Genomic DNA, 27,561 nt, shown 5'->3' with positions numbered 1-27,561 from the left:
CCTTGCGCTTGGAAAGGGGATCCCTGGGGAAGAACTGAGGCACCCGTTGGAAGCACTGAACAAGTTTATTCCCATACGATTAGACCCGCTCCCCGCGTCGGTCTGGCCAACCGTCCTGACCTTCGGAGGTCCCTAAGCCGAGCCGCTGCTTCCATCCTCCAATAGTTATTTGATCCAACACCTGCATTTGAATTCTTAGGACGCAAAAAGACTAACTTCTTATGTTGAGCGCCCTCCAGCGGGCGCCAGGGCCTGTGCCAGCGCGGGGGATACACCAGGGTACGGACAGGCTCGTCCTCGCCTTCGAGGAGCCGACAGTCCGGGCAGGGAGACAGGCATTTAACAACGACTCGCACAATCACTTAAATACAACCGTGGTGAACCGCACAAGAGGGACACGCGGCCATCTGAGGGAATGACAAGGCTGACCTGGTCTGGAGCCCAGGAAGGGCGAGGGTGGACCAGGCAGAGGGAACAGCGCTCTGGGACCCAGGGAGGGTGGGAGGCTATTAAAAAAAAGGATCAGCCGTAGGTGTGACCAGCATTGAGAAGAGGGCCGGAGAGAGCACGAGGCGGGCTTGAAGAGGTAAGCAGTGGCTGGAGCGCAGGGATACACAAGCCAGGACAAGAAGAATGGATTTTGCCTCTAGAGCACCCGTTTCTGTCCCAGAGGTCCCTGAGACTATTTCAGGGGGTATGCGAAGTTTAGGCTATTTTCATAACAATCCCAAACTGTTATTTGCCTTTTCATTCTCATTCTCTAAAAAACGTACAGTGTTTTCCTGAAGCTACATGACGTGTATTGACATCGTCCCCACAGCTAATGGAACGTGTGCTTGTGTCTTCCTGTGTATTAAATTGTTCTCAGTTTTAAGTTCTAGTACAATAAATATCTATAGTTTATAACCCACATAAGCAAAAGCTCTATAGGGTCCTTGATAATTTGTAAGAGGTCCTGAGAACAAAATTTTTGAGAAGTGCTGCTCTAGAGCCCTAAGAAGGTCTTGTGTCTTTTCAGAAAGCAGCTGCTCACTGGAGAGAGACTGGAGGGAGCAGGAACCAAGGGTATACAATTCGGGGGAGTTACTACAGTGGCTCAGACCAGAGAAGATGATGGTGGCTGCCCCAGGATGGTGGTGAGTTGGCCTCACTGTGTTTTCTGGAAGAGAAGTAAAAAGGAGGTGAGGAATTCGGGGCAGGGTGAAGTGCTCATGGTCAATCCAGAGACAAATGAACATCATGGGCACAGAGGATGGCAGATCAAAGAGGCTAACATTTTCCATGTGTTTTAAGCCTGGCACTGTGCCAAGTGCTTTTGCTCCTGCATCTTCCAGAGGAGATGCCCTTTCTCCTTTAATCATTCCAAGAGCCCTCTGAGGCTCTGCTGGCCGGTAGGGTAGCCACCACCCACTTGTGTCTGTTGAGCATTTGAAATGTGGCTAGTCCAAATTCAGGTGTGCTGCCAGTTTAAAATAAACTCCTGTTTTTGAGGACTTAGAATGGAAAAAACACTATAATTTCTTAGACTGATTACATGTTGCCACGATAACATTTTGGATATATTAGATATCTCTTTACCTTTTTAATGCAGTCCCTAGATTATGTATTTAAATTTACATGTGTGGTTTGCATTATATTTCTATTGGACAGCGCTGCCTAAGCAGTTTTTTCCCCCTACACCCAAGGAAACTGAGGTGTAGCATGTTTGAGATGGCAGGATTTAATGCAGGTCTGTGTGAATTACAAGTCTGGATTCTGCCCACCAAGCCAGCAGCCTCCCTCCTGGGTGGGGAGTTGGGCAGAGGGGATAAATTGAGAAGGGAAAAATAAAGGAAGGTAGAGTGTTGTTACCTTTTCCGTTGAATCCTTGGAAGTTGCCAGGTAGGCAGCTGTGGAGAGAAATTTAGAAGGGATGGGATGGGGCAGTAGAAGGGCAGAGGGATGGGTGTCAGGCTTCTTCTGAGAGGAGGAAGAGAATGTCTGCCAGTCAAGGGTCCCAGTCTGGGTGGGGCTTACACTCACCGGCCCAGCCCAGCACGTTGATGAGCCCAAGGAGGAGAAAGGCAGACAGGAAGAGGCCTACGCCATCCTCCAGAGAGGGCCCAGAGAGACCTGGCAGGCAGAAGGGGCAAGAATGAGTCTGAAATTCCCAGGCACCCCTCCCCACCCCCCTCCCCATTTCTCCATATTCCAGGCTCTTACCAGCTACCTGCAGGGTGACCTTGGCGCTGCGCCCCGAGGCGGGCAGGCTGGGGTGGTGGACACGACAGGCATAGCGTGCCCCGTGCTGCCCAGTGGTGACCGGGGGTGGCTGCAGGTGTGCAGAGAGGCTCACAGAGCCATCTGAGTGATGGCTCAGGGCCGAGAGCCACCTCTGCCCCTCGGCCTTCTGAAAGCGACCCTCTGGGCCATCCCAGAGCTCCCACTCCACCTCCAGGCCCTCGGAAGGGTAGAAGTGGGACACGAGGCAGAGCAGCTCCGGGGGTGCCTCCCTGGGGGCAGCCCATATAAGAGGTGCTGGTGTCAGGGCCACCTTGGGGGGCTCTGGGGAGAGAGTAAGAAAGCAGCATGGGGAAATCAATCAACATTGTCCTCTCTCAGAGGCCCTCAGTGTGCCCTCTGGCTTCCCCAATACTGAGGGGTTTGGGTTTTTTCCTCCCAGGATGGGGAACCCGCCATCTCCCCATTGGTGTTTCACAGGAATCTCCATGCCAAAGCCCCCATTCTCAGGGACCCCTACTCCCTCAGATTTGGGAACCTTCATCCCAAAGCCGCTCAGATTCCCAGGGACCCTCTACCCATTGCCCCCCTGACTCTCAGGGACCCCCAAGCTGTCTCCCTCTACTCACCCAGCACCCTTTTCTCCACCATCCTTCCCCCATCATGGTGTCCCCATAATCCCAGTGATCACCCTCTACCCACAGGGACCCCTGTCCCCTCACTCACTCTGTACAGCAAGCTCCAGGGTGGTCTGCCCTTGCAGGTATGGCAGGTGTACAGTAGCCAGATAGGTGCCCTCCTGGAAGGGCTGCACTGCAGGCAGCCAGAAGGTCCCATTTCCGGTCCATGGCCCCAAGGGCTCATCATCATCCCAAGCAGCAAATGCCACCGCCCCCTCTCGGGCAACTGGCATTTGCCCACTCAGCCCAGGAGTCGCAGCCAGCATCAGGTGCCCCTTACCCAGGTGCTGGCGTCGCCATTCCAGCCCAAAGGGAGGGGGACCTGGGGCCAGAGAGGTAGCAGCCTTGGGGGTGGGGGGCGTGTAGGCAAAGCTCAAGTCCAGCAGGGCATCTTGTCCCATTCGGATGCGAGGGGTGGGGGTGTGAGTGAGGACAGTCAGCACAGCTGGGGAAGATGGGGAGAGGAAGGTGGGGAGGGAGAGAGGAAGAAAGAGAAAAAAATAGAGAAATGGAGTTACGGGGGGGGGGACTCGACTCTAATTTACCCACCCCTCTGAGGACACCTCCCTTCTGACACTCACCATCTCCCAGCCCTCCCTGCAAATCCCCTTTGCCCTGGGACTGGGTGGGACCCAGTGTGACTCAGAGTGAGCAGAGAGGTCTCAGGGTGAATAGAGGCAGTGAGTGGGTACAGCCCTTGAAGGCTGCTCGGAACACACAGCCCGTGCTGCACCAGCTCTGGGGTCAGCGGAATCTGAGTGTGCTCTGACACAACCTGAACCAGCCCACCAGTCTCCACGCCCACCTTTGAAGAGCCAGGCCTTTCTTGGTTTGCTGGTGAAGAAGTGATGACTAATGACTGTCAACCCTATGGTGCTATGCAGAGTATTTACTGACTCTTGAAGGTTCTGGCTCTAGACTAAACCTGAACACAGACATCTATGCTCTACTGAGGCAGTATATGCTGGTTGAGCGCCTGGAGCCTGGCTGCCCTGGTTAATCCCAACTTTGCAGTTATTAATATGGCCTTGGAACAGTTACTTTACTCTTCAGTTTCCGAATCTCCTAAATAGGGATAATAATGATGATAGTACCTATCCCATGGGGTTGTAGTGAAGGTTAAATCATTTAACACCTGCTACTCAGATGTATGCAGTTCCTGATTCTGGATAACAAAGACACCTATATATGAAAGCTGCTTAGAACAGTGCCTGGAACACAGTATGACTACAAAAGTGTTTGCTGTGATTACAGCCAACCGTCTGCCAGACAAACGTAACGTGCCCCAACTCAATAGCATCTCTAGAACATTTCCCCACTCGGCTCCAATGCCCATCTTCCCTGCCTTGACCAATGATCACCACCAGCCCCCAGGCACTAAAGGCAAGCATTTGGAGTCCCTAAGACTCCTTCTTCTAATTAATTCATTCAACTAATATTTATTGAGCACCTAGGATGTTCACGGTTGACGAGAGTAGTAAACAAGACAGGCAGCCCCTGCCCTCAAATTGTGTAGGAGACAGATTGCCAAATATAATGTGCTATGTGCTATCCCCACCAGGCCCTAATTCTGTCTCCCAAATAGATCTTACATGTTTCCTACTCAAGTTCTTATCAGTATACATTTGGACAATTACAACAGCCTCCTCTCAGGTCTCCCTATCCTCTATCAGTATCTCTCTCCCTTTCATTTCATCCTCCACACTAAAACCAAATAGCGTGGCTACAAGTCTGATCTGGGCACTTGCCTGTTTAAAAATCCCAGCTACCTAGGAAGCCAGCAACTAAAGGCACACGCTGGAGCTAGATGGCCCGGGTTCAATTCCTAGCCATGCTTCTTACAAGTTGTGTGTCCCTGGGCAAATTACCTAACTGCTCTGTGTCTCATATTTCTTCATCTGTGACATGGGAATAACATCAGTACCTAGTTCTTATGGTTGTTGAGAAGAATAAATAAGATTATGCCTATAAAGTGCTTAGAACAGGAGCTGGCATATAGAAAATGCTTAGGTGTTAACTATTTTCATTATTGTCATCATCATCATGATGGACTTGCTGGGTATCTTGGGAAAAGGACTTAATCTCTATTTTCCCCATTAGTCCAATGATCTAATCCTTGCTTACCTTTTGTAGGAATCAAGTAAAATAACAGGCTTTTGGGAAAATGGCACACACACACACACACATACAAAACTTCTGATGGTTCACTATCATTTATAAACTCCAGCTTTCAGGGTACTTGGTAATCCAGCCCCCAACCCATCTTTCCAGACTCCTCTTGCACCCTAAGAACCAGCCACATAGAATCCCTTTCTTGTGACCAGTAGAAACTCTAGTCACTGGGCTTTGCTTTGGTTCCTTCAGTTTCCAATGTCCCTCCCCCATTTTCTCCAACATCTAACTACTTCATGTCCTTCAGATCTGTTCCACTGCCAGAAATGTCTGGGTCTTCCAGGTAGAAGTAATTTTTTTCTCTTGTGGTTATTTTTATGTAATTTTTTTTTTTTTTTGGTCATGCCACGGGGCTTACGGGATCTTAGCTCCCCAACCAGGGATTGAACCCCAGGCCCTCGACAGTGAAAGCGCAGAGTCCTAACCACTAGACTGCCAGGGAATTCCCTATTTTTGTGTAATTTTTAATCCTAGCTTCTAAGGCCTACAAGGTTAAACTTCTCTGAACTTCATGGGATTGTTTTTGTTCAATAAAGTAAAAAAAAGTAAGCAATTTCATTTAGTTTATTAAAATCCAAAAATACAGTTTTGAATTGTAAGAATCAATCCGTAGGATTAATAAACAAAACCTAAAGGTTTTACAGTTCAACCTTAAGCTAACAGTGCTCTTTAATACGGGTTTATGAAGCAATTGTAGACCTGCATCCCAAAACCTGGACTCTGTAAAAATACAAATGTAAGCACAACAGGGCCAGAACCTGTTGGTAAGGAAATTTCTACCTGTTTTGCAGCTTGTACTATATAGGCGTATGCTTTTCTGTTAAAAAGTGAATGGTAAAAACTATTATAAAGTATTACTGAAAAAATTTAAACCCAAATCTAATCAAGCCTCTAGCTCTACCTACCAATTTATAGGAAATATGGAGGGAAAAGGAACAAGGGAAATGACAGGATGAGGAAACAATTGGCCAAATATAGAATGTGGGAACCTCTACAGAACAAATGACAAATCAATAGCATTTAAAGGGGTGGGGCAATTACAAATAAAAGAGACTTAAGAGACAAAACTGGGACCTCCCTGGTGGCGCAGTGGTTAAGAATCTGCCTGTCAATTCAGGGGACAGGGGTTCGACCCCTGGTCCGGGAAGATCCCACATGCCGCGGAGCAACTAAGCCCGTGCACCACAACTACTGAGCCTGTGCTCTAGAGCCCACGAGCCACAACTACTGATCCCGTGTGCCACAACTACTGAAGCCCGCGCGCCTAGAGCCCGTGCTCCACAAGAGAAGCCACCGCAACGAGAAGCCTGCGCACCGCAATGAAGAGTAGCCCCTGCTCGCCGCAACTAGAGAAAGCCCGCATGCAGCAACGAAGACCCAAGGCAGCCAAAAATAAATAAATTAATTTAAAATAAAAGAGAGACAAAACTGTTATAGACTGAATGTCTGTGGTTCTCCCTCCCCCAACCCCCCCAATTCAAATGTTGAAGCCTTAACCCACAATGTGACTGTATTTGGAGATAGGGACTATGAGGAGGTGATAAAAGTTAATGAGGTCATAAAGGTAGGCCCTAACCTGATAGAGCTGGTGCCCTTATAAGAAGAGGAAGAAACACCACAGCTCTCTCTCTCCCCTCCATGTGGGGACACAGCCAGAAGGCAGCCATCTGTAACCACAAGGGGAGAGTTCTCACCAGACAACAGCCCTGCTAGCACCTTGATCTTGGACTTGATCTTGGACTTCTAGCCTCCGGAACTGTGAGAAAATAAATTCCTGTTGTTTAAGCCCTCTGGTTTATGATATTTTGTTATGGCAGCCCAAGCAGCTGCAACAACCAAATAGAATATATAGACCTCTTTTTGATCCTGATTCAAGCAAATAGACTGTAAAATAACATCATTGAGACAATCGGGAAAAATTTAATATGAGCCAGGAATTAAATGATACTAAGGAATTATTGTTTGTTTTGTTAGGTATGATAATGCTCTTGTCGGGGGGGTGGTTGTTAAAGTCCTTATATGATAGAGATGCTTACTGAAGTACTTATGAGTAAAATAATACGATGGGATATACTTAAAAACACTTCCAAAAAAGAACAGAAGTTTGGGGGAGGATAGGTAAAACAATTTGGTAAAATGTAATAACTATACAAGTAGATAATGGGTGTATAGGGGGTTCATTTTACTGTTCTCTACTTTAGTGTGTCATTGAAACTTTCTATAACAATTTTAAAAGAATGATGAGAATTAAATACTATACACACAAGTATGTTACGAAAGTATATTTCTCAACAAACATTTTAGAGTATTTGACAACTAATTTGGTAAGAAATAAAGTATAAATGCATACTAGCAAAATTACTGATGATCTGTGACCCTGGAAAGAGTTCATTTTTAATTTTACATTGAAACAACAACTTTCATATTCTTAAATCCCTAATCAAGTAGGAATGCTTGAAAAGGAGGACTGAGCACAGCAACTAGTTTTCACCCCTGGTGGTGGGTGAGATGCAATAATTTTCTCTCCTGGGCACACGCCCATGGCTCCCTATCTGCACTTCTGTTACGGTCCAAGTCACTTTCTACTCTACAATTACCCATGACAAATCTGATGGGAACCTTCCTGAGAGTAGACTCTACATCCGATCACCTTTGTGACCCTTAAAAGTACCCAAGGCCACCCCAGAGGTTCTGATTTAATTCATCTGGAGTAAAACTCGGATTTCAGTATAACCTCCAAAAGGATTCTTATTTGCAGCCTGGACTGAGAACTACTGGGCCCTAATTTATTCTTGGTGATAATAAATATTTATTTAATCAGTGAATAAATTAACAAAGTGTCTCTCTTGATTGTTACAACAATGGGAAGGCAGATGGGAAATAACCATTCACATCTTACAGTTGGAAAAGCAGATTCAGAGAGAAAAGGACATTCTCACCCCACCTTGTGAAGCCAACAGCCTGGGAAATATTCCTGCCCACTAGAGACAGCTACTGTCCCCACAAGGAGCAGTTTGCCTCTGCCCCTGCCCATGGCGAGGTCTGGGGACTAAAAATGGAGGTGTAGGCAGATGTGAGGGTTGCAGGGTGGGTGCTGAGCCCTGTGGGTGATTCTCTCTCAGTGATGAGGGTGGCAGGGAGAAGATACTGGGGAAGGGAGGGTGTAGGGCTCGGCTGGGGTTGACCAGCCGGTCAGGCTGTATTGTTTCCATAAAATCGCACAAGACTGAAGGAAGCCGAGGACTCTGTTAATATCCTACCCACCCTCCCGAGAAGAGCTCCGAGAAATCCCAAATCCCGGTCAGATCTTCCCCATTCTTGCTTTATCGGCCCACTCGCTCCCTGCGCCCCAGCCCAGCAAGGTGCCCGACCCGTGGGCCTCAAACAGCGTAACACAATGCAGTAAGTGGTCCTTGCAGCGGGAACCATTAGATCTCCTGCCGCTTCCCTTCCACGCACTCAAGCCCACCATTCGGTGACCACAGAGTCAGGGCATCATCACGCGCTATAGGGAAGGGTCTGTCAGGGGAGGTCGACGCACTTGAGCTCAAGAGCCTGTGCTTTGCTGATTGCCGCAGTGCCGGATGTGGGCGCGGGTGGGGCGCGAAGGCTGTTTTTTTAAACTGGGTGAACCGCAAATGTGGGGGAGCCTAGCAAGATCTAGGAGGAAAGGTGCAAAAGTTCCTGCTTCTGAGACCCTCCCAACTCCGTCGCCTAGCGAGTTTCTTAAGGTCGGTGTCAGGAACCCCCGCCTGTCTCCAAAGCCCCGCCCCAAACCGCACTTTTGTTTAAACTAGGCTGGGACTAGAAAAAGGGGTAGAGACAGCTTAACTTTAGCTGAACTGCCTCGATTTATAAATAAAGAAACTGAGACCCGACTAGGGAAATGACTCGCTCAAGTCCACATAGCGAGTTAACGGCTGATCTGGACCCTTAGAATCTACCCGTTTATCTCTACTTCCCCTCGGTAGCTACCTGTTGCCATGGTGATGAGAGCAGGCTCCGGCTGAGGCTCGGACTGTGGTCGAAGGAGGCTGGAGAGGCTGAGGACCGGGCTGGACATGCTGACCATGAGCCAAGTCCCATCCAGGGCCCGCGGGCAGCTCTGCTCCGGGGTCAAGCCGCTGACCCAGTTCGCCGAGGCAGGGAGCGGGACGTAGTGGCTCATTTCGCAGCGTGGAGCGGGGGCGTCCCGCGGGTATCGCCTGAAGGCGGCCAGGAGGGTGCCCGCGGGGTCTGTGAGCGCAGAGAGAGAAGTTGCTGCAGTAGAATCTCCGCCAGGAAAGGGGCGGGGAGGGCAGCGTCCAGGGAATTTTAAAGGTACAGACTACCCGGTAGCGAGAGATTTAAAAGTGATCCAGTTTCATTTTACAGAGGGGGAAACTGAGGCCCGAGGTCACTGTGAGACCTAAGGAGCAGGGGGTTTCAGTGGAGGCGACAGAGTTGGGAGCGAGTCCGGCATGACTCACCATGCACTTTGAGGTAGCGCTCTGGGTCGAGGTCCGGCCGGGGAGGTGGGCTCTCCGGGCCCTGGCGCAGCAGCAGTGCAGCAGGTTTCTTGGACAACCGGCCGCCGCCCTCGTCCTCCACGAACCAGCACTCTATCACTGCGGGTCCCGCCAAGACGGCGGTCGCCGAGACTGGGGGGGAGGGGCGCGAGTGAGGGGACGGCCCCAACGTCAGGTGACCCGACCTCCCCCACCTCACCCCCAGACGTGGTGGCAGTCACCTCCCACCGCTTCCCTGGGCTAAGAGTCGCGGGGTTCGCTCACCCAGAGCCACAGCGAGGAGCAGGGACAGGGGCTTCATGGCGCCGCGATCTTCTCAGCTCCGAAGCCGCCTCTTCCCCCTTTCACTTTCACTTTCCTCCAAAGGCCGGCAGGAGGGGCGGAGGAAATCTCCGCTCCGGTTAGGGGAAGGCTCGGGGTAGGCAGGTGCTTCCTCCACGGGCTGGGCAGGGATCCCGTAACATCCTCTCCAGTTCTGATCTGGGGAACTCAGCCCCGCCCAGCCGTCCTGAACCACCCAGCACCACAGAGTCCGGGAGCCTTCCCACACCAGAGGCACCCCCTCCTGTCCACCCCAAGCCCGAATCCACTTCCCTGAGAACCCTTACTCCACCTTCCCCGACCTGGGCCAGGTCCCCAGCAAACACATAGGGGTTGTCGGGAAGCCAAATGAAATGACCAATAAATATTTTAATCACCGTTTAAAAAAAATAAGATTTAAAATAAAACCCTTGTACTCCCTACGACTTACTCCCTCCTTGTCTCCACTCCCCCACTCCCCAATGAGAATGGAGTTGGGGGACCCCCAAGGTGGAGGAGGAGGGATTAGGGTAGAAATAAGGGGCACATCCTTTTGGGGTGCAGGGTATGTTCTAGGACAAGGGTGGGGCTCAAAGGCCTGGTCCCCACAACTACGCAAACACAGACTTCAGGTACAGACTACAACCACCTGACCCTTGACCCAGCGACTCCAGGATGCTCAACAAGCCCCCTCTCCCTCCCTCCCCCCACCACTTGCGCCCTACTCGGGAGCTGGGGCTTCAGCGTACCCCTCTGAAGGGAAGGAAGGGCTGAGTTCCGGTGATACTTTAGGGAGGAGGGGCTGAGGAGTAGAAAGGGGTGGCCCATGGTGCGAGGAGGTTCCCTCTCCGGAATATATACAAGTCCATAGAGATAGGAAGACGGTAAGTGTGTTGGGAGATCACCTAGGGGCCACAGCGCCCCTGGCTAGTGATCCCTAATCCCTCTTCCCGGAAAGCTACCCCCAGTAGCTCGCCTCTTCAGTTTGCTCCTCCGCCCCCACTGAAGCCCATCTCCACCTTGTGGACGCTGGGCGGGGACCAGACCCGTCGACTGGACGGGGGCGTAGCCCCACTTGCCTCGTCGCCGCTGCCCCCGCCGCCAGGGGACTCTCTCTTGGGCTGCAAGGCTGGCCCGGTAGTCCCCCCGGGTCCGGGTCCGGCCCCGCCCCCGCCGCCTAGGCGGTGCCGGCGCTCACAATGTCCCCGGTGGCGCATGAAACTGTCTCGCCACATGAACTTCTTGGCGCAGACGCCGCACTCGTAGGGCTTGAGGCCTGTGTGTGTCTTCATGTGCTCTGTCAGGTGATGCTTCATCTTGAACTTTTTGTTGCACACGGGGCAATCAAAGGGCCGCAGGTTGAGGTGCATGTTCACATGGCGATCTCGCATGCTCTTGTGGGAGAAGGCCTTTCCGCAGTGGCACAGAAAGATCTTATTTCCATCCCCAGTGCCTGTCCCTCCAGGAGTCCCACCGGTGCCACCCGGCATGCCCAGGGCCCCTGCCGATGTGCTCCCCAGGGTCACTGCCCCATGTTCAGCTTGGTTCCCTGGTGGCTGGCCTGGAGCCTGTGAGGAGGAGGAGGAGGATGAGGAGGATGGGAAGACTAGGATCTGGTTGCCCTGCATGTCCAGTGGAAGCAGGGGCCTCGAAGGGTGGGAGGGAGCATAGGAGGAAGGGGTTGGTCCCCCTGAGTCATCAAGCCCTGCCCCAGGACCCCCACCTTCATAGGGGCCAAAGTCATTGGAGGACTCACAGAAATTGACCTGCTCCTCTCCCTTGTCTGGAGGCTCAGACAGGGTCCGGACGTCACTTATGCTAAGGGTAGCCTCAGGTCCTCCCCCTGCTGGCACCCCGGAGCCACCCCCCAGCTCTTCATCTTCATCATCCTCACAGGTCAACACCAAGTCTTCCTCCTCCTCATCCTCTTCCAGGTCTGGGTCTTGGGGAACCAGGGGCGCTGGTGCTGGGCAGTTTCCACCCCGTTTCACATATACCCAGTGTTTCTGCGGCACAATGCTGGGGGGTGCATAGGTGGGCCGGCGGAGCCCAGCCCCAGGGACCACTGCACCCCTCCCATCCCCACCATCATCACACAGCTCATCTGCCTCCAGCAGCAGCTTCCCAGAGGTAGCCCCCCCACTGCCAACCACAGGGGCGGGGAATACAGGGCCACCTCCTCGACGCTCCCCACTGCCCACTGCAGAAGCTGCAAAAGCCTCCTGGGAGGAAGATGAGAAATCAGTGGACTCCCGAGGGCTGAAATAGTTGCTGCTGCTGGGGGACTGATTCTCACTGGCCCGGCTGGAGGCATGGAAGCGTACGGAGCCCACAGTGGCAGGGGCCACGGTGCCCCCACTCCCTGAGGGAACCCCAGCACCAGGGACAGTGACCGATGTGGCTGCAGCAGTGGTGATGGTGGTGGTGGTAGCTGAGGCCCGGCCCTCTCGGAGGAGTTCAGTGCACTTATCCACGATGTGCCACATTTGGAGCACAGACCCCACTGTGAGGAAGTTGACAATGTCAGCAGCGGCCATGCTGAGGCGGCCAGTATAAGCTGAAGCCAAGACAGTCTCGAAGGCGCCTGGGTCCATGACGCTGGGCAGCGAGATGGAGGTCATGCCCTTGAGTAGGACCTGGTCGTGGAAGTAAGGGGAAGAGGCAGCCAGGACAGCACGATGAGCCCTGAACTCCCGTCCCTGCACTCGGATGGACACATCACAGAGCTGGCCCTGCAGCCGCTGCTGATTGAGAGACTCCAAGAGGGCACTGGTCACCTCGGGGAAGGACACGTGCACCACTGCCGCTGCAGGCAGGGGCAGTGGTGGTGGGGCCAGCGATAGAGGCAGGGGGAGTGCTGCCCCGCTGGGAGACAGAGGAGATGGCTCCATGGTGTGGAGGGAAGGGGTACCCCCCCAGCCACAGGAACAAGGGAAGGAGGAGGGCGGCCGGGGGGGTCTCTGGAAAGAAAGAGAGAAGAATGATAACATCCCATAATGACACAGCCCTTTACAGTTTAAAAACATGTTCACACATTATCTGAGTAACTCCCCACAGCGACACTATAAGGTAGGTATTCCTTTCAACCCCGTTTGACAGATGAGGAAACTGAGGCTCAGAAAGATTAAGAGATTATCCAAGGTTACACCATTAAGTGGCAGCACCCACAAACGCAGCTGTCCTAACTCCAAACCCAGTGCTCTTTCCTTGGACGTTACAGAAATAAGGTGCTGTTGGGGAGTGGGGTGCCTCCCCTCAGAAATTCCCATTTGCCTGAAAGCCTGACTTTCCAAAATTTACCTTTCTGGGGTTTTGTACCCTTTTCTTGGGAGGGGGGCAGGTTGGCTCTGGTGTTGAAAACCACCCCTCTCCCCACTTCCCTTTAGGCCATGCCCCCCGGCTCTCTCACTGGCCACGCCCCTTGCCCCCCAGTTATCCCTAACCCCGCCCATTTAGGCCCCGCCCACCTCAAGACCCGCCCATAGCGTTGGGCTCCGCCCCTTATCTACCCCCGCCCACATCGGACCCGCCCCCTTCTGCTCCGCCCCGAGCGCTACTTCGACCTCCTCTCCCACCCGGAAGGCGCCCCCCAACCCCGCGCGTCCCCGCTTACCGGGCCGCGCGCCCCCGGGCCCCCCCGCCCCTCACTCGGCGGCCAGAGCCGCAGCCTGGGCCCCTCCCGCCGCCATCTTGCGCCGACTCCCTCCGCCCTCCGCCTCCGCTCCGCCTCCCGCCCCTCAGGCTTTAAAGGCACAGGCGGGAACCCCGCCCGACCCGCTGGGCAATACTCGGCCGACTCGGCCACTTCCCCTTTAAAGAACAGCTGCTTCCTTCCACCTTAAAGATACCAGGCCTCTTCCGCCGCTGAGGACGGAGGACTCGGTTCGGCCGAAGCTCTCATTCCCCTTTAATCCGGTAAGCCTGCCTCTTCCCATTGGCGATGGGTCTAGGCCGTCGCTGCCTGGGCTCCGCCCCTGAGCTGTGGCCATTAGCGGGTTTGCGGGATCTAATCGCCCTGGTCTCCCAGCTTCAGACAGTCCCCCTGAAACCCCGCCCCCTACCTCCGGGCCCGGATTGGCTAAATAACCTTGAGTCGGCCCGTGATTGGCCTTTTTACTGCTACCGCTCGAAGTGAGAAAGTAAAGCGCGTTCAGGAGGCTGAAGTACATTTTTTCAGCGCCTGGCAGAGGGCAAGGAGAAGGCCTGAGGGCGAGAAAAACTCCGCGAGAGGCGTGCTGAAGGCAGCTGGAAAGGACAGATCCAGGGCTATCCCGGGGGCACGGCTAACCCTGAGCCAGAGAACAGCTCGTGCCAATCACCAGCCGGTGAGAGCGGGACAAGGAAAAGACAGGGATACAATAAGAAAAGAACTTTATTGTTTATTAATGTTTCTGTGTAAAACTTAAGCTTTTTTTTTTTCTTAAAAGAAACCACCAAAAGGCGATTAGCTCAGTCCATCCCTTCCTCAGTCGTCTGCTTCCCACCGTCCTCCAAATACTGTCCCAAAACATTTTGGAGGCAGGGAGGAGGGGGAGGCAGTTAATCAGAGTCTGAGAGCACGATGATCTCCTCTGGATCGCACTGTGTGGCCACACTCATCTGCAGGGGAGTGAGAGACAGAGAGTCAGAGAGGTCTGGAACACAGCGGATGAGAGGCCAAGGGAAGGACTTATCAGAGATCAAACACTGGGGTGGGAAAGAGAGAGAGGAGGTGATGAGTGCAGCAGAGAGAGAACCCCAAACTGAACAATGAAAGAGAATGAAGTCAGGAAACACAGCCTCCCCCTCTTACCTTAAAAGTACCAGGCCTGGAGGGTTGTGATTGTGGGGTGTGGGACAACCGGGCTGGAATGGGCTACAGAGGGGAGCTGGTCACCAGGCCGTGCTAGGAGAATCCACCTCGTGGAGAATCGGCAACTGGAGCCATGGAAGCCAAGGGGAAGCGGGCTGGCAGGTATGTGTCTTCTTCTCATTCTTCTCATGCACTGCCCTTTGCCTTTCCACATAGCTAGAGACACAAACATATGTGGGTGGAAGGGTATGTGGAGCCTGAGGCTGGAGGGGGAGCATCCAGTTTCTCCCGCAGACTCCGTTTCCACAGTATTCCTCTCAGAAAGCCCCCGCAGTCCCTCCTTGGCTTCCCTCTTTCTCCTCCTTATTGCTGTTACCTCTTTCCTAATGGCCCAGCTTCTGTTTGCTTCTCCTTCCGAGATTTCTTGTGGGGAGGACTGGAATCTCCCCAGGTGTGTAGGAGAGACGCCTCCGTTGAAGGAGTGGAGGTGACCATGGCTGCTCCATTCTCCAAGACAGTGGTGAAGGGGTCTTCTGATTGCTTCCTGGAAGAGGAAACGTCCCTCTCCTCAGGGGAAGGAGTAGTATCCAGGGGCAAGGCTTCAATCTCTAGCTCAAAGAGCTGAGACATAGGGCTCTCTTCCTCCAGGGGCAACTCCTCGAGGTGCTCTCCACTGCCTTCAGCAACTACGCTGGAGGGGGCTGGGGGCTCTTCTGCCAGTGAAGATGGTGACACTGTGAGTCCTTTGTTTTGCTGCTCCCCCGACGACCCGCTGATCCCTTTGCGAGATTCCAGGTTCTTTTCAGTGGAGATCTGTAGTGGGGACATGGGGCTCTTATCTCCATCCTTCCCTGGAAAAGAAGAAAAGAGGGGAGGGGTAGCAAAAGAACTAGGGGAAAGAAAACTGCTGAGAGGATACTAGGAGTAAGAGGAGGAAGGGAAGGATCTCAAACAGGGGGCTCATGCCCAACAGAGTAGAGGGAACCGACGAGAAGACTATTTCCTTGACGTACCTGCTTCCTCCTCCTCCTCCTCCTCTTCATCGTCCCCCTGACCTTCCTGCATCTGTTCCAGACCCTCCTCTTCTTCGGAATCTGTGGCCTCCTCATCTTCCTCTTCCTCATCTTCCTCTTCCTCCTCTTCATCCTCCTCCTCATCACTTTCCTCATCTTCATCATCGGTCTCAGCCTTGGAGGTGGTAGGGCACTCCTGGGATGCCATCCCACTAGGGCCCTGCAGGGGACAAAGGAGTTTCTCTAAGGAATCCCTTGCCCCAGAGGGGCTGCTTCTTGCGTTCCTTCTGCACACGCCATGATCAGTCACCACGTACTCCCTCCTGGCCAGTGCAGTGGAAGGACAAGGTCTTTCTGAAGGGTGTATTCCCTTCCATACCTCACCGGAATCCAAGGAGGCTTTCGAGGGGTCTGCAGAGTGGGAAGAGGTGGCCTGGGGGAGCCGGGCTCTTCTCTTCTGTCTCTCGCCCTCCTCGCTCTTGTCTTGCATCATTGCGTACTTGGAGATGACCTCATCCAGCCGGTTCATAGCCAAGCTCCGGTTCTCCCGCAGGCGCCGAGCCAGGGCAGGATCTGACAGTGCGGGATCAATGCCTATGTGGGAAGATGTAAAGTCAGTGTACTCACCCAGAACCCTAGAAGAAGGGACTAGAGAGACGCCCCCTCCACCACACACCTGACGAATGAGGGTTACCAAGGAGCATCTCACTAATGCCTACCTGGCCTATAGTCATCTGTGAGGTGACAGCCAAAGTTGTAGATGAGATCAAGGTGGCGACGCTCCTGTAACCTGATGCCCACATCTCGGAAGGCATCCTGAGCCATGAGCTGGAGCTGCTGTCGGGGGAGGCCAAGGCTGTGCCGAGCAGCTGCCTTCTCTACGGCCCGCAGTACGTCTCCATAGTCAGGGAAGGTATCAGGCCCTGGCTTGTTGATGAGCCGCTCAATGCGCCTGTTGACCTCTGGGTAGCGGGTACCACGGTAGGGGATGCGCTGCTCTATGACCCGGCCTGTCAGTGAAGAGCAGTCTTTCAGCTCACACAGCCGCCCAAAGAGGCGGATCAGCTTACGCTTCAACCTCGCCTCCTGCAGGTAAGTGGAGTCTGGGTCATCCAATTCTGAGAGATCCAACTCCTTTTCCTGCAGCCGCCGGATCTCTGCCACGTAGAGTGCCAGCAGCTGCTCCAAGCGCTGGATCTGCCGCCGGGAACCATGGGTCCTTGGGGCCTCAGAGCCAGTGGTCTCAGCACTTGTGGGGTCCGAGGAGGGGTCTGCAGGAGGGTTATTCCCAGAGGGCTCACTAGAGGTGGTGGCAGCAGGGGCCAGGTTCAGCTTCTTCTTGGCTGAGTGGGCCTTGAGAACAGTGCAGAGCTCATTAATGTAGACATAGAGCTTAGCTGGCCGGCTCTGGGCCCGAGAGAGGACCCGAGAGAGGATGTTGCAGAACTCCGCCGAGGCCAAAAACAGAGAGTGGGCCCGCTGCTGCCGGTTATAGAGGAACGGGACCACCTCAGGGTGGTCCGCCGTCTGCGTCTTACACAGTTCAAGGAACTGGAAGGTTCAGGAGAAAAAGGGAGGGGGAAAGAGACAAGGGATGGGATTGAGAGAAAGAAGGCGAGGTGGGGTTAGTGGGGAAGAAAGGACAGGAGAGCCAGTCAGGCATCCCCCTCCCTGGGGTACAAGAATCTTCTCCCCTAAAGCTCACCTCTTCAAACAGCTTCTCATTCTCCAACTTGTAGCATTTCTTGCCGCCCGAACTACTGCTTCCTCCAGCCCCGTGGGGCTGGGAGGAGCCAGGGGCTTCTGCCCTGGGTGAAGCCGGATTGGGGGGTGGGTGGGAGGGCCCTGGCAGAGCAGCTGCTTCATCTTCGTCATCATCATCCAGCACGATGATGCTGTTAGCGGTGGCCATGGGGGATCAAATCCCCCGGAGGGAGGAAGTGTTGGGGATTTCGTAATTCCTGCTGGAAGGGGATGGGGCCTCAGACAGAGCCCCTCCAGCATAGCCCCATCCCTTCATCTCACACATTTTCCAGTCTTCTTGGGTTTCAAAACACCCAGCCATGCCCAACAGTGTCCTCACTGCCTATCTTCAGCAACCATTAGTACCATGTTTTCTGGGCCCTTTACTATGGGAGCCCCAAACCATCTGAAAACCTTAAGTCCCACCCCCAGCTCCACCCCTCACGTCGATATCCGGTCTTTCAGTTGCATTTCCCCACTATTTCTCATAGTTGGCAAGTTGATTCTTCCTCTCAACCCCTGGACGACCTCTCACATTGCACTCCAGATTTCCTTGACATCCCCTCGAACAGATACCACACCCCCGCTGGCACCACCTCAGGTGTTTTCCCCTTTCGCTCTCACACACATCAAATCCACACCCTCACTCCAACCTGAAGGGTCACCCCAACTCTGAGACTCTCTTAGGCGAAGGAGGTTCCCTCCCAACAATCCATTTCCCTTTCTCCTACTTAAATTATCTCCATATTCCACCCTCTGATGGCTCTCCTCAAACCGGGGCGTTAGGTTGGAGATATTTCACCTCAAGTCCCCTCCCTCTCACCCCACCCTAATTTTCCCCATTCTCTTTCTGGGACCTGTAACCGATCGTGAGCCCCACACTGGGCTCTCCTGATTCCACTCAGATTCCAGCCCTGAGTCCGGTCCTTCCCCTAGATGAGCTTCCCGCCAAGTCCCCCTCCCCCAGTTCAGCCCCCGGCCGCCCCACTCCCCTTCAGGGATAGGAAAGAAGGTACCACAGCTTGCCCCTCAGACTCAGCGCCCGGAACCCCCCAGTACCTCTCCCTCGACATTCCCGCCCCCGCCTTCGCTCCCCGCACCGTCCGGCCCCCACCTCAGAAAAGGTCTCTCGAGAAGACCCTCGCCGCTGATCTCAGAACCTCGCATGGTTCCCTCCGTCTTCCTTCCCCCTCCCACCGCAGGCCCTACTCCGGACCGGAAGCCGCGGAGTTTCCGCCTACAGGCACCTGGGCGCGGCCATATTGTCGTACGGAATCCAGCCCCCCACCCCCGTGGCCGGAAGTGACGGTAGACCCGCCGCGCGAGGGCTTCCAATGCCACCCACATAGTCTGCGGCTCCCTTCCCCCTGACCTGCAGGCGGCAGAATTGTCCCCTCCGGGCGTCCCAAGTACCTGGAGGCCGCCATTTTGCCGTACGGCGCTGGCTACCCCCGGATTGGGGCGCGCCGCCAGTGGAGCTCTTTTCACCCGGTGCTTCTGCGACTCCGCCAATCAGAAACTTCCCGCATCCCGGCCCAACCGCCGGCGAGTCGCGTGCCGGGAGGACTGAGCCACCTTTCCAAGTAGGGGAGGGGGGAACGGAACAGGGCAGCTGAGGAATTGGCCCTCCAAGGCTGCACAAGGATGCACGGAAAGGCGGGAATCTCTTAAGAGGGAAATAAAACCTTTTCCATCCACTGGGCTATTGACAAGCCTTCTGGCGCTGCTTTCCTACCTGCCAGGTACCAGTTTCCACAGCTTAATCGACTGCGCCTGTCATTCCTTTCTATGGGCTGCGCGCTCCCTTGTCGCTGTCCAGAAGCTACTTCTACATCCAGTTGCCTACATTTCCCAATCGTGAAGTCATAACACATGCATACAAATGAGCACAACACGCTGTACAAATGTGTTATTATTACTGCTATTGTTGTTGGTTTGCTTTTCAAGCTCCACCACAGAACTAATGACCAACCAAGTAGGTGGGACCTGGGTGGTTCTCCTTCCTTTTCTGGAGGGGATTCCCGAGGCGCAGGCGCTGATGACCAGGAGGCTGTGCTTTGTCCAGGAGCTCCAGGGCCTGAGGACGGGCGATGTGGGGAGGGGGTTCTGAGAAGAATCTGCAAATTGCCGCTGTGAGGGCTGTGAGACGAAATGAGGCTCGTAAAATACCTCGAGTCTCTCTCGTCCTCTTCCTCTGAGAGAGCTGATGAAAGAAGGAAGAGAGAAGAAACCGACTTTGACGCCCGCCTCGCCCCCCCCCCCCCCCCGCCCCACACAACTCACCCAGATTTAGGGAAGCTGGAGGGACTCGTGGAGGCAGAGCTGGGTCCAAAGGTGAGCTTCTGGGGAAACCGCAAATGTTAACACGGTTCCAACTGCTGAGTTTCCCACCTCCTGCATCCTTGCGAATTCCACAGATGGTGAGCATCTTGCCACTTTCTGGGATCACAGACCCTTACATCCCCAAGCCCTCAGAGTCCCAGAAGCTCAAACTCTCCCTTCCATTAAAGAATCCCACACCACTTCTCTCCAGTCGTCTAAGCCTATAGTCTTCAAATGGGGGACATGAAGACTTGCCCAAGGGTACTCGGATTTGGGAGATATAAGGGACTTAATTTCCAGATTCTCAATTTTCCCAAAATTTGTTTTCCTCAGTAAATTCCTGCAGTAGAGCTTCTCCTTCTTCCTTTCTCTTTACAATAGACTTTCTCCCTCTTTAAAAAAAAAAAAAAAAAAAAAAAAAGGATACTGTAGTTCTCAATCATGAAATCTCCTGGGGATAATGTTACCTTGTTTTTTGTTTGTTTTTTGGTTTTGTTTGTTTGTGTTTGTTTTTGTTTTGACCACTGGACTGCCAGGGAATTCCCTTACCTTGTCTTAAATAAAGAGACATGTAACCTATTTCTTTCAAGACACCATAAGCACCACCTCGTCTATCTCATTTAAAATGTACTTTTAGGTAGTTCCCTGGCAGTCCAGTGGTTAGGACTCTGTGCTGCCAAGCAGGGTGCCGGGGTTTGATCCCTGGTCAGGGAACTAAGATCCTGCAAGCTGAAACATAGAAAAAAAATGTACCTTTAATATTAACAACTATGAAAATGTGTACAATCTTTATGCTATTTAATCAGTTCTGCTCACATAATTGTAATGATAACCCAGAAGAAATTTTTCTAAAAAACTAGAGTCTTATGGTCACAAGAAAGAAAAATATTTTTCATCTCAATTAATATATATGTTTATGTAGGAAAGAGTGATAGATTGGTCAATAAAAGACTTTCAAGTATAAAAGCATAAAATTGTCTGTGGAGAAGTAGAATGGTAATAGGAGTTCTAGGAGAAAAGAGAATGATGGAAGAAGAAAAGAAGGATTCCCAATTATATTTTTAAACGAGTGGTGGTGAATATCAAGTCACTCTGATATTTCAACTCCCCTGGACACACAAAAGATGGATTTAATTGTTTTATTTTAAAATGTGAATATTTTTTTGTATGCCAGGAATTACATCCTTGAAACAATGTTAATGTATGATGAAAAGTTTTAGGTGCTTACTTAAAAATACTTGAGGAGTATAAACTTTTTCAAAATTAATTCCCGGAGTATAGGTGCAGAAATTTTAAGATAGCTGCTCTCAGCTCTCCAAGTGTCCCTCCAAAGCCCCCATTTCCCCCTTTCTCCCCTCTCACCTCCGCGGCAGGGAAAGAGGACGTTTATAGGAAAGGCAGTCACAGTTCCAGCTCCTCCTCCATCTGAGGTGTTCTCAGGAGCCAGTCCCCAAACTTTGCCCATGGTAACAGCCACAGCAGCTTATAAACAGCCTCCAGCGTCAGTAGTGTCAGGACGAGGACCAGGAAGATGAAGAAGGCCTTGTCCATGGCCTGCCGCAGGGGACCCCTGGGAGGAGAGGGCCTCCGGGCAAACGCCAGGAACACATCCTCCTCGTCCACATCACCCTCCTCCTCAGCCATCCTAACCCACAGTGTGACAGCTGTCTGGAGCACGGAGGCTGGGATGGAAGCCCTTACTCAGCCTTGCCAGGATTAAGGGGCGTGGTGTCGGCAAGTCCTGCATCTGCCGAGCTTGACCCTAATTCCCCCAACCAAGAGAAAGAAAGGAGGGGAGGGCCTCTGAGCCTTTGGAACAATCAATGCAATGTGAATGGTCTGGATTAAACAATTCCTAAAGTCTGTCCAGCTTTACCGTTTTATAATTCTGTGTTTCGGAAGCTGAAGGCTCAACAGAGACATGCCAGCTGGAGCTGCCCAAGTCATTCTGGGCCTCTAAGCTTAAGGCTCAAGGTCTTGGGCCCCTACAGACAGAGTGAGCAAGTGGACCTAGTATGCTACTGTGAGCCGCTCTCAGTCAAGCACCTAAGGCCCTTTTCAGCTTTACATTGGGTGGGTGGGTGGTGGGGACACGCCTAACCTAGGTGGGGTTGGGGGGGGCAAGCAGTGGCAGCTACAGTCCACGCAGCCGCGTAGTTCTTCCCCAGGTCTGCAGGCCCCCGAGGTTGCGGCGCTGAAACCCCGCACTCTCGCTTAGTGACTTCGAAGACGATTATATCAATCATTGGACTGCAGGAGCCAGGGCGGAGGTTTATAAAAAGAGAAAGAACATGATTGGCCAGCGGTGCGAGACTTAACTATTGGGGCAATAATAAGGAAGAGCGAGCTTGTGCGCGAGGGGCATGGTGTGAGAGTAGCTGGTGGGAAATGTCCAAGAGGCTGTCTTGTGGCACGGGTTGAAGGCCTTTTCTTGACCCTGTTCCCCAGGCACTGGCCTGAAAGTTCATGAGGGAAATCGAAGTCCATATGGAGACGGGCCCACACCCGCCCCGTAGGTGGTGGTTGGGGGGTGCAGTGTGGACAGCGGAGGAAAGGGTCCATAGTGAACCTCATATCTGGAGCCTCTATGGTCTCTTACCTAAACTCCAGTTTGATCTTAATAAGAAGACATTGTTTTCTTGGGAAGAACTTGTTTACCCCAAAATGGTACAAAGGATGTCACAGGTTTTTTGTTGTTGTTTTTTAAATATTTGTTTATTTATTTTGGCTGCGCTGGGTCGTAGTTGTGGCATGCTGACTTCGTTGAGGCATACCTGCAGGATCTAGTTCCCTATCAGGGATGGTACAGTGCCCCCTGCATTGGGAGTGTGGAGTCTTACCCACTGGACCACCAGGGAAGTCACAGTTTTGTTTAGAGTCAACTCGTATTATCGTTTGCTACCGCCACAGGAGGTCATTACGAGTCAGAAAAAAAAAAAACTGGACGAGGGTGCAAACTAATCATTTATAAGTTGTGTTAATTAAACAAGGAGGCCATCAGACTGAGGGGCTCTAATGTCATGGCGGCCTACTTAAGCAAGCCAAAATCTAAACCTGTAAATGCCTCAAGGTCATGTAATCAAGATGCCACGGGAGGGAATTCCCTGGCAGTCCAGTGGTTAGGACTCAGCACTTCCACTCCAGGGGGCACAGGTTCTATCCCTGTTTGGGGAACTAAGATCCTGCATGCTGGGAGGCACAGGCAAAACAAAACAAAACAAAAAAACACTAAAGGACAACCAATCACACACAGCCAACTGGGCTAAGCTATAGCCAATCAAATAATTTCCTTTCTCTGTTTCCACACTTTCTCCATTTAAGTTTTTCCTCTGGCTGAGGTCTGAGGAGCACTCATTACCACTTCTGGTTTGGCACGGCCCCATTTGAATGCATTTTTTGCTCAAATAAACTTAAAATTTTAACATGCCTCAGTTTACATTTAACAGTTGTGTGATGGGGACCTTGGGCCAGTCACCTGAACTTTCTTTACTTTTTTTATAAAATTGAAAAAGTCTTGCCTCACAAAGTTGTCAGGAGGGACAAACGAAATAAGATTTTTTTTTTTTTTGTAAATTATGAAGTGCTGTGTAAACATAATGTATTAATTTCTGATACCCTCACTGTGTCTCAGGCAAGTTTGCAATAAAGCCACCCAAACACCTTTATCATCTCCTTATAGTTCCTTCCCCATGGTAGGTTCAGCACTAAGATCTTGTGTAATACATAAATTCAGCACTTTATTGAATTTAAAAAAAAATTTGAAGTAATTTCAAACTTACAGAAAACACTTAAGAACAGTATTGAGAACTCTGATATCCTTTCCACCCTGATTCCCCATTTGTCAACATTTGGTTATATTTGCTTATTTCTCTCAACCCCAATATAACCATCTATTATGGGTTGAATTGTGTCCCTTCAAAATTCAAATAGTGAAGCTCTAACTCCCAGTACCTCAGAATATGACCTTATTTGGAAATAGGGTTGTTGCAGATGTAATTGGTTAAAATAAAATGAGGTCATACTGCAGTAGGGTGGACCCTTAATCCAATATGACTGATGTCCTTATAAAAAGGAGAAATTTGGACACAGACCAGCATACGTCATGTCCAGACCAGAACATCACGTCCATACCAGCATACGTCAAGACCAGAATGTCATGTGAACGTGAAGGCAGAGTTAGGGTTGATGTGTCTACAAGCCAAGGAACGCCAAAGATTGCCAGCAAACCACCAGAATCTAGGGGAGAGGCATGGAATAGACTTCTGTCACAGCCCTCAGAGAGAACCAACCCTGCTGACTCTTTGATTTCTGACTTCTAACCTTCAGAACTGTAAGAAAATAAATTTCTACTGTTTAAGCCGCCCCGTTTGTGGTACTTTGTTATGGCAGCCCTAGCAAACAAATACACCATCCTAATCAGGAAATCAACACCACTATCCAATTATAGGTACAATTCAGATTTCATCAGCTGTCCCACTAATGCCTCTGTCCTTTTTGGTCCAGGATCACAGATCGCATTTGGTAGTCACATATCTGCAGACTCCTTCAATGTGGGCAGTTTGTCTGTCTTTCTCTTTCATGAATCAGTTTTAAAGAGTACAGGGTTTTCATTTCTGTACAATGTCTCTCCAACCTAAGTGCATGTTGGGGCAAGAGAGAAACGATGTGGCCTTTGTGTATCACATCAGAAGTTGCTGGAGGCAAACCGGCTCACTCTTGATGCTGCCAAACCAGTCTGGCAGGTTTTTCACCATAAAGCCATAACTGTCCCTTTGTAATTCCTAAGTATCTGGCACAGCACCAAATCTCCACCACCTGCCTTAGCATCCCTTTATGACTCTCATCGGAGTAAGCATGATGATGTTTATTTTTATTTTTAGAATTTATTTATTTATTTATTTTTGGCTGTGTTGGGTCTTCGTTGCTGTGCGCGGGCTTTCTCTAGTTGCGGTGAGCGGGGGCTACTCTTCGTTGTGGCTTCTCATTGTCATGGCTTCTCTTGTGGAGCACGGGCTCTAGGAGTGCAGGCTTCAGTAGTTGTGGCACGTAGGCTCAGTAGCTGTGGCTTGTGGGCTCTAGAGCTCAGGCTCAGTAGTTGTGGTGCACGGGCTTAGTTGCTCCGAGGCATGTGGGATCTTCCCGGGCCAGGGCTCGAACCCGTGTCCCTTGCATTGGCAGGCAGATTCTTAACCACTGCGCCACCAGGGAAGCCCGATGATGTTTATTAAATGGTGATTTTTTTTTTTTTTTACTTCGTCATTTCTTCTTCAGTTTTCAGTCAACAATCGACTATAAAAGAACATTTCTTTCTCCCTGATTTATTCATTTATTTATTTATATCATATGGACTCACGGATTCCTATTTTACTCAATAACTTGTAATCCATTACTACCATATTTATTTATATTACCTGGACCCATGCATTTCTATTTTATTTAATTAATTGTAGTCAGTTACTATCATCATTAATTTCATGCGCAAATTATCCCAAATTTGGGAGGTGCCAGACTCTGGGATCCGTGCCGCCTGGCGCCCACCATTCCCACGGGAGAAGATGGGAAGCCCATGGGCTTGGTGGTGCAAGTGGAGTTCACAGGCCACAGCCGCAGCAGCTGCGGCATCGGAGCTAGAGGCTACTACAGCAGGACTGGAGGCCACAGAGTGCCCCAAGGGCCCCCAGCTGGTGGGGGACAGGGAGGGGGGTGAGGGCTTCCCTGATACTGGCTCGGACCACTCTACTTGTCGTCAGGCACCACGGAGGAGGAGCTCCTGCACAAGCTGGACAAGCAGCTGGACATCCTGGCGCTGATGGAGGTGAAGATGAAGGAGATGAAGGGCAGCATCCTCACCAGTGTCTCACCGAGGCCAAGCTCCGTGAAGAACTCCTCGAGAGGGATCGGCTGCTGGCTATGGCTGTCATCCGCAAAAAGCACAGGATGTGAACGAGTCCCATTTCGCCCTTCGGGACTCCCAGACACCTAGCAGCTTAGTGGGGACCTTAGGCCGCCGCTGTTGAACTCCCTCATACTCCTGGGGCACTGGTTGACAGTACTGAGGCTTAGGGCAGTTGGACTCTTGCTGGTGACCTGGCACCCTCTCTTGTTTCCTCCTGAAACAAGGTCCTGAAGTCTGGGATCTCAGACTCTGCACTGGTGACACCAGCAATTATGACTTTGTCTACCCCTCCCCACCTTCACCCCCACCCCCAAATTTACTTTGCAGGTTCTGGTGAAGCAGAGGCTTCAGAACCATTGAACTTGAAACTTATCCCCTATGGACTCAGGCAGGATGCCCAAGGACTATGGGTTTGGGAAGACAACACCTTGAGTTTGGCCAGCAATCAGAACTCTTCCACGTGTAGTGATAAGAGATCCAAGTAACATCAGTTCTACTTTTTGTGCTTTTCCTTCCCACGTGAAGCCTGTGCTTCTGATAGGGACTGGCAGATCTGTGCCTCTCCCTCCTAGGACCTCCCTCCCAGGAGGCTATCTACAAGGCAATCTATGGGATCTCAGTGGAGATCCAGCTTGCCAAGGACTTAAGTCTATGCTGTTATGTTTGCTACAAATTCTATTTTCTGTACAGTTAGTCAGATTAAAGTTTTCACTATGTTTGTTTGGCAAAATGAATTAAACAGAAAGTAAGGTTAAAAAAAATTATCCCAAATTTGGCAAATGAGAAAGTGCTTCAAGTTGTTTCCTGTGTCCTTTTGCAATGTCTACAACATTATTTGATCATTTCCTTACTTTCTGGTACAAGAGGTAATTCAGGCTCAATTTGTACTTTTCCTGACTTAGCCCAGGAATCGACCATTTCTTCAAGAGGCTCTGGCTTCTTTTTTTTTTTTTTTAATAAATTTATTTTATTTATGGCTGCGTTGGGTCTTCGTTGCTGTGTGTGGGCTTTCTCTAGTTGCGGTGAGCGGGGACTACTCTTCATTGCAGTGCGTGGACTTCTCATTGTGGTGGCTTCTCTTGTTGCGGAGCACAGGCTCTAGGCTTCGGTAGTTGTGGCTCGAGGGTTTTAGAGTGCAGGCTCAGTAGTTGTGGCTCACGGGCTTAGTTGCTCCACGCATGTGGGATCTTCCCAGATCAGGGCTCAAACCGGTGTCTCCTGCGTTGGCAGGCGGATTCTTAACCACTGTGCCACCAGGGAAGCCCTCTCTGGCTTCTTTTAACAAAGGATAGTATCTGGAAACCAAGATCTGGGTGCCAGATATCTTCATTGCTACTATGATGCCATTGTTCCTAGGCCTTCTCAGCAAATAGAGCTAGGAAATATATGAATGTATATATGTATACACATACATACATACACACACACACACACCTAACATACCACCCCAAAACGTGGTGTAAAACAACCATTTTATTACGCTCATGGAATACTGTGTCAGAAAGAACACAGTAAGGATGGCTTGTCTTTGCTCAGTGATGTCTGGGTCCTTATCTGGGGAGACTTAAAGGCTGAGGGTGACTTAACCACTGAGAGCTGGGATCATCTGGAGGCATCTTCTGTCACATGTCTGGCAGTTGATGCTAGCTGTCAGCTGGCTCTCTGCTGGGGATGTTGGCCAGAACACCTACACTTGTCCTCTCCATGTAGCATGAGCTTTTTCACAGCCTGGCAACGTTGAAGTAGTTAAAATTCTTACATGGCACTCATGGCTCCAAAAGCATGTTGAAATGAGTAAGGCAGAAGCTGTATAATCTTTTCTGAGCTAGCTGCAGAAATCATGCAGTATGACTTCTGCTGCATTCTGTTGGTTATAAGACAGTTACAAACATGTTTAGATTTAAGGGGAGGAGGT

The 27,561-nt window shown here is 51.4% G+C and overlaps 4 protein-coding genes and 1 pseudogene across 7 annotated transcripts; 1 reads left to right on the top strand and 4 right to left on the bottom strand.

The window, feature by feature from the left end:
* Positions 1–52: 52 nt before the first annotated feature.
* On the bottom strand, positions 53–10,126 carry LOC118903269 (TAP binding protein). Its single transcript, XM_036868142.1, has 8 exons — positions 9,845–10,126; positions 9,542–9,712; positions 9,048–9,308; positions 2,947–3,345; positions 2,203–2,544; positions 2,023–2,112; positions 1,852–1,889; positions 53–1,159 (listed from the first exon to the last, which is right to left on the bottom strand). Exons 1-8 carry the CDS (start codon positions 9,879–9,881, stop codon positions 1,148–1,150), a joined length of 1,350 nt encoding a protein of 449 aa, XP_036724037.1. The 5' UTR covers positions 9,882–10,126; the 3' UTR covers positions 53–1,147.
* On the bottom strand, positions 10,120–13,578 carry ZBTB22 (zinc finger and BTB domain containing 22). 2 transcript variants are annotated; one of them, XM_036868140.1, is made up of 2 exons: positions 13,494–13,578; positions 10,120–12,840 (listed from the first exon to the last, which is right to left on the bottom strand). In XM_036868140.1, exon 2 carries the CDS (start codon positions 12,769–12,771, stop codon positions 10,861–10,863), a length of 1,911 nt encoding a protein of 636 aa, XP_036724035.1. In that variant the 5' UTR covers positions 12,772–12,840; positions 13,494–13,578; the 3' UTR covers positions 10,120–10,860. The 2 variants fall into 2 exon arrangements, with proteins under 2 accessions (XP_036724035.1, XP_036724036.1); XM_036868141.1 differs by lacking the exon at positions 13,494–13,578 and adding an exon at positions 13,181–13,203.
* A 656-nt stretch (positions 13,579–14,234) lies between these two features.
* DAXX (death domain associated protein) lies at positions 14,235–18,643 on the bottom strand. 3 transcript variants are annotated; one of them, XM_036870555.1, is made up of 8 exons: positions 18,543–18,643; positions 17,391–17,649; positions 16,405–17,236; positions 16,065–16,279; positions 15,686–15,905; positions 15,049–15,523; positions 14,673–14,888; positions 14,235–14,479 (listed from the first exon to the last, which is right to left on the bottom strand). In XM_036870555.1, the coding sequence occupies exons 2-7, from the start codon at positions 17,595–17,597 to the stop codon at positions 14,753–14,755; spliced, it is 2,085 nt and encodes a 694-aa protein (XP_036726450.1). In that variant the 5' UTR covers positions 17,598–17,649; positions 18,543–18,643; the 3' UTR covers positions 14,235–14,479; positions 14,673–14,752. The 3 variants fall into 3 exon arrangements, with proteins under 3 accessions (XP_036726450.1, XP_036726451.1, XP_036726452.1); XM_036870556.1 differs by having other exon boundaries at positions 17,391–17,646; positions 18,543–18,623; XM_036870557.1 differs by lacking the exons at positions 14,235–14,479; positions 14,673–14,888 and having other exon boundaries at positions 15,359–15,485.
* A 2,508-nt stretch (positions 18,644–21,151) lies between these two features.
* Positions 21,152–21,394, bottom strand: SMIM40 (small integral membrane protein 40). The gene has a single exon (XM_036870155.1). The coding sequence runs from the start codon at positions 21,392–21,394 to the stop codon at positions 21,152–21,154; it is 243 nt and encodes an 80-aa protein (XP_036726050.1).
* An 843-nt stretch (positions 21,395–22,237) lies between these two features.
* Positions 22,238–25,693, top strand: LOC118904239 (annotated as a pseudogene).
* The last annotated feature ends 1,868 nt before the right edge of the window (positions 25,694–27,561 follow it).

The sequence above is a fragment of the Balaenoptera musculus genome, chromosome 11, assembly GCF_009873245.2.
Source record: "Balaenoptera musculus isolate JJ_BM4_2016_0621 chromosome 11, mBalMus1.pri.v3, whole genome shotgun sequence".
Classification (NCBI taxonomy): Eukaryota; Metazoa; Chordata; class Mammalia; order Artiodactyla; family Balaenopteridae; genus Balaenoptera; species Balaenoptera musculus.
The sequence above is the reverse complement of the archived record's forward strand: the minus strand, read 5'-3'. Positions and strand labels throughout refer to the sequence as shown.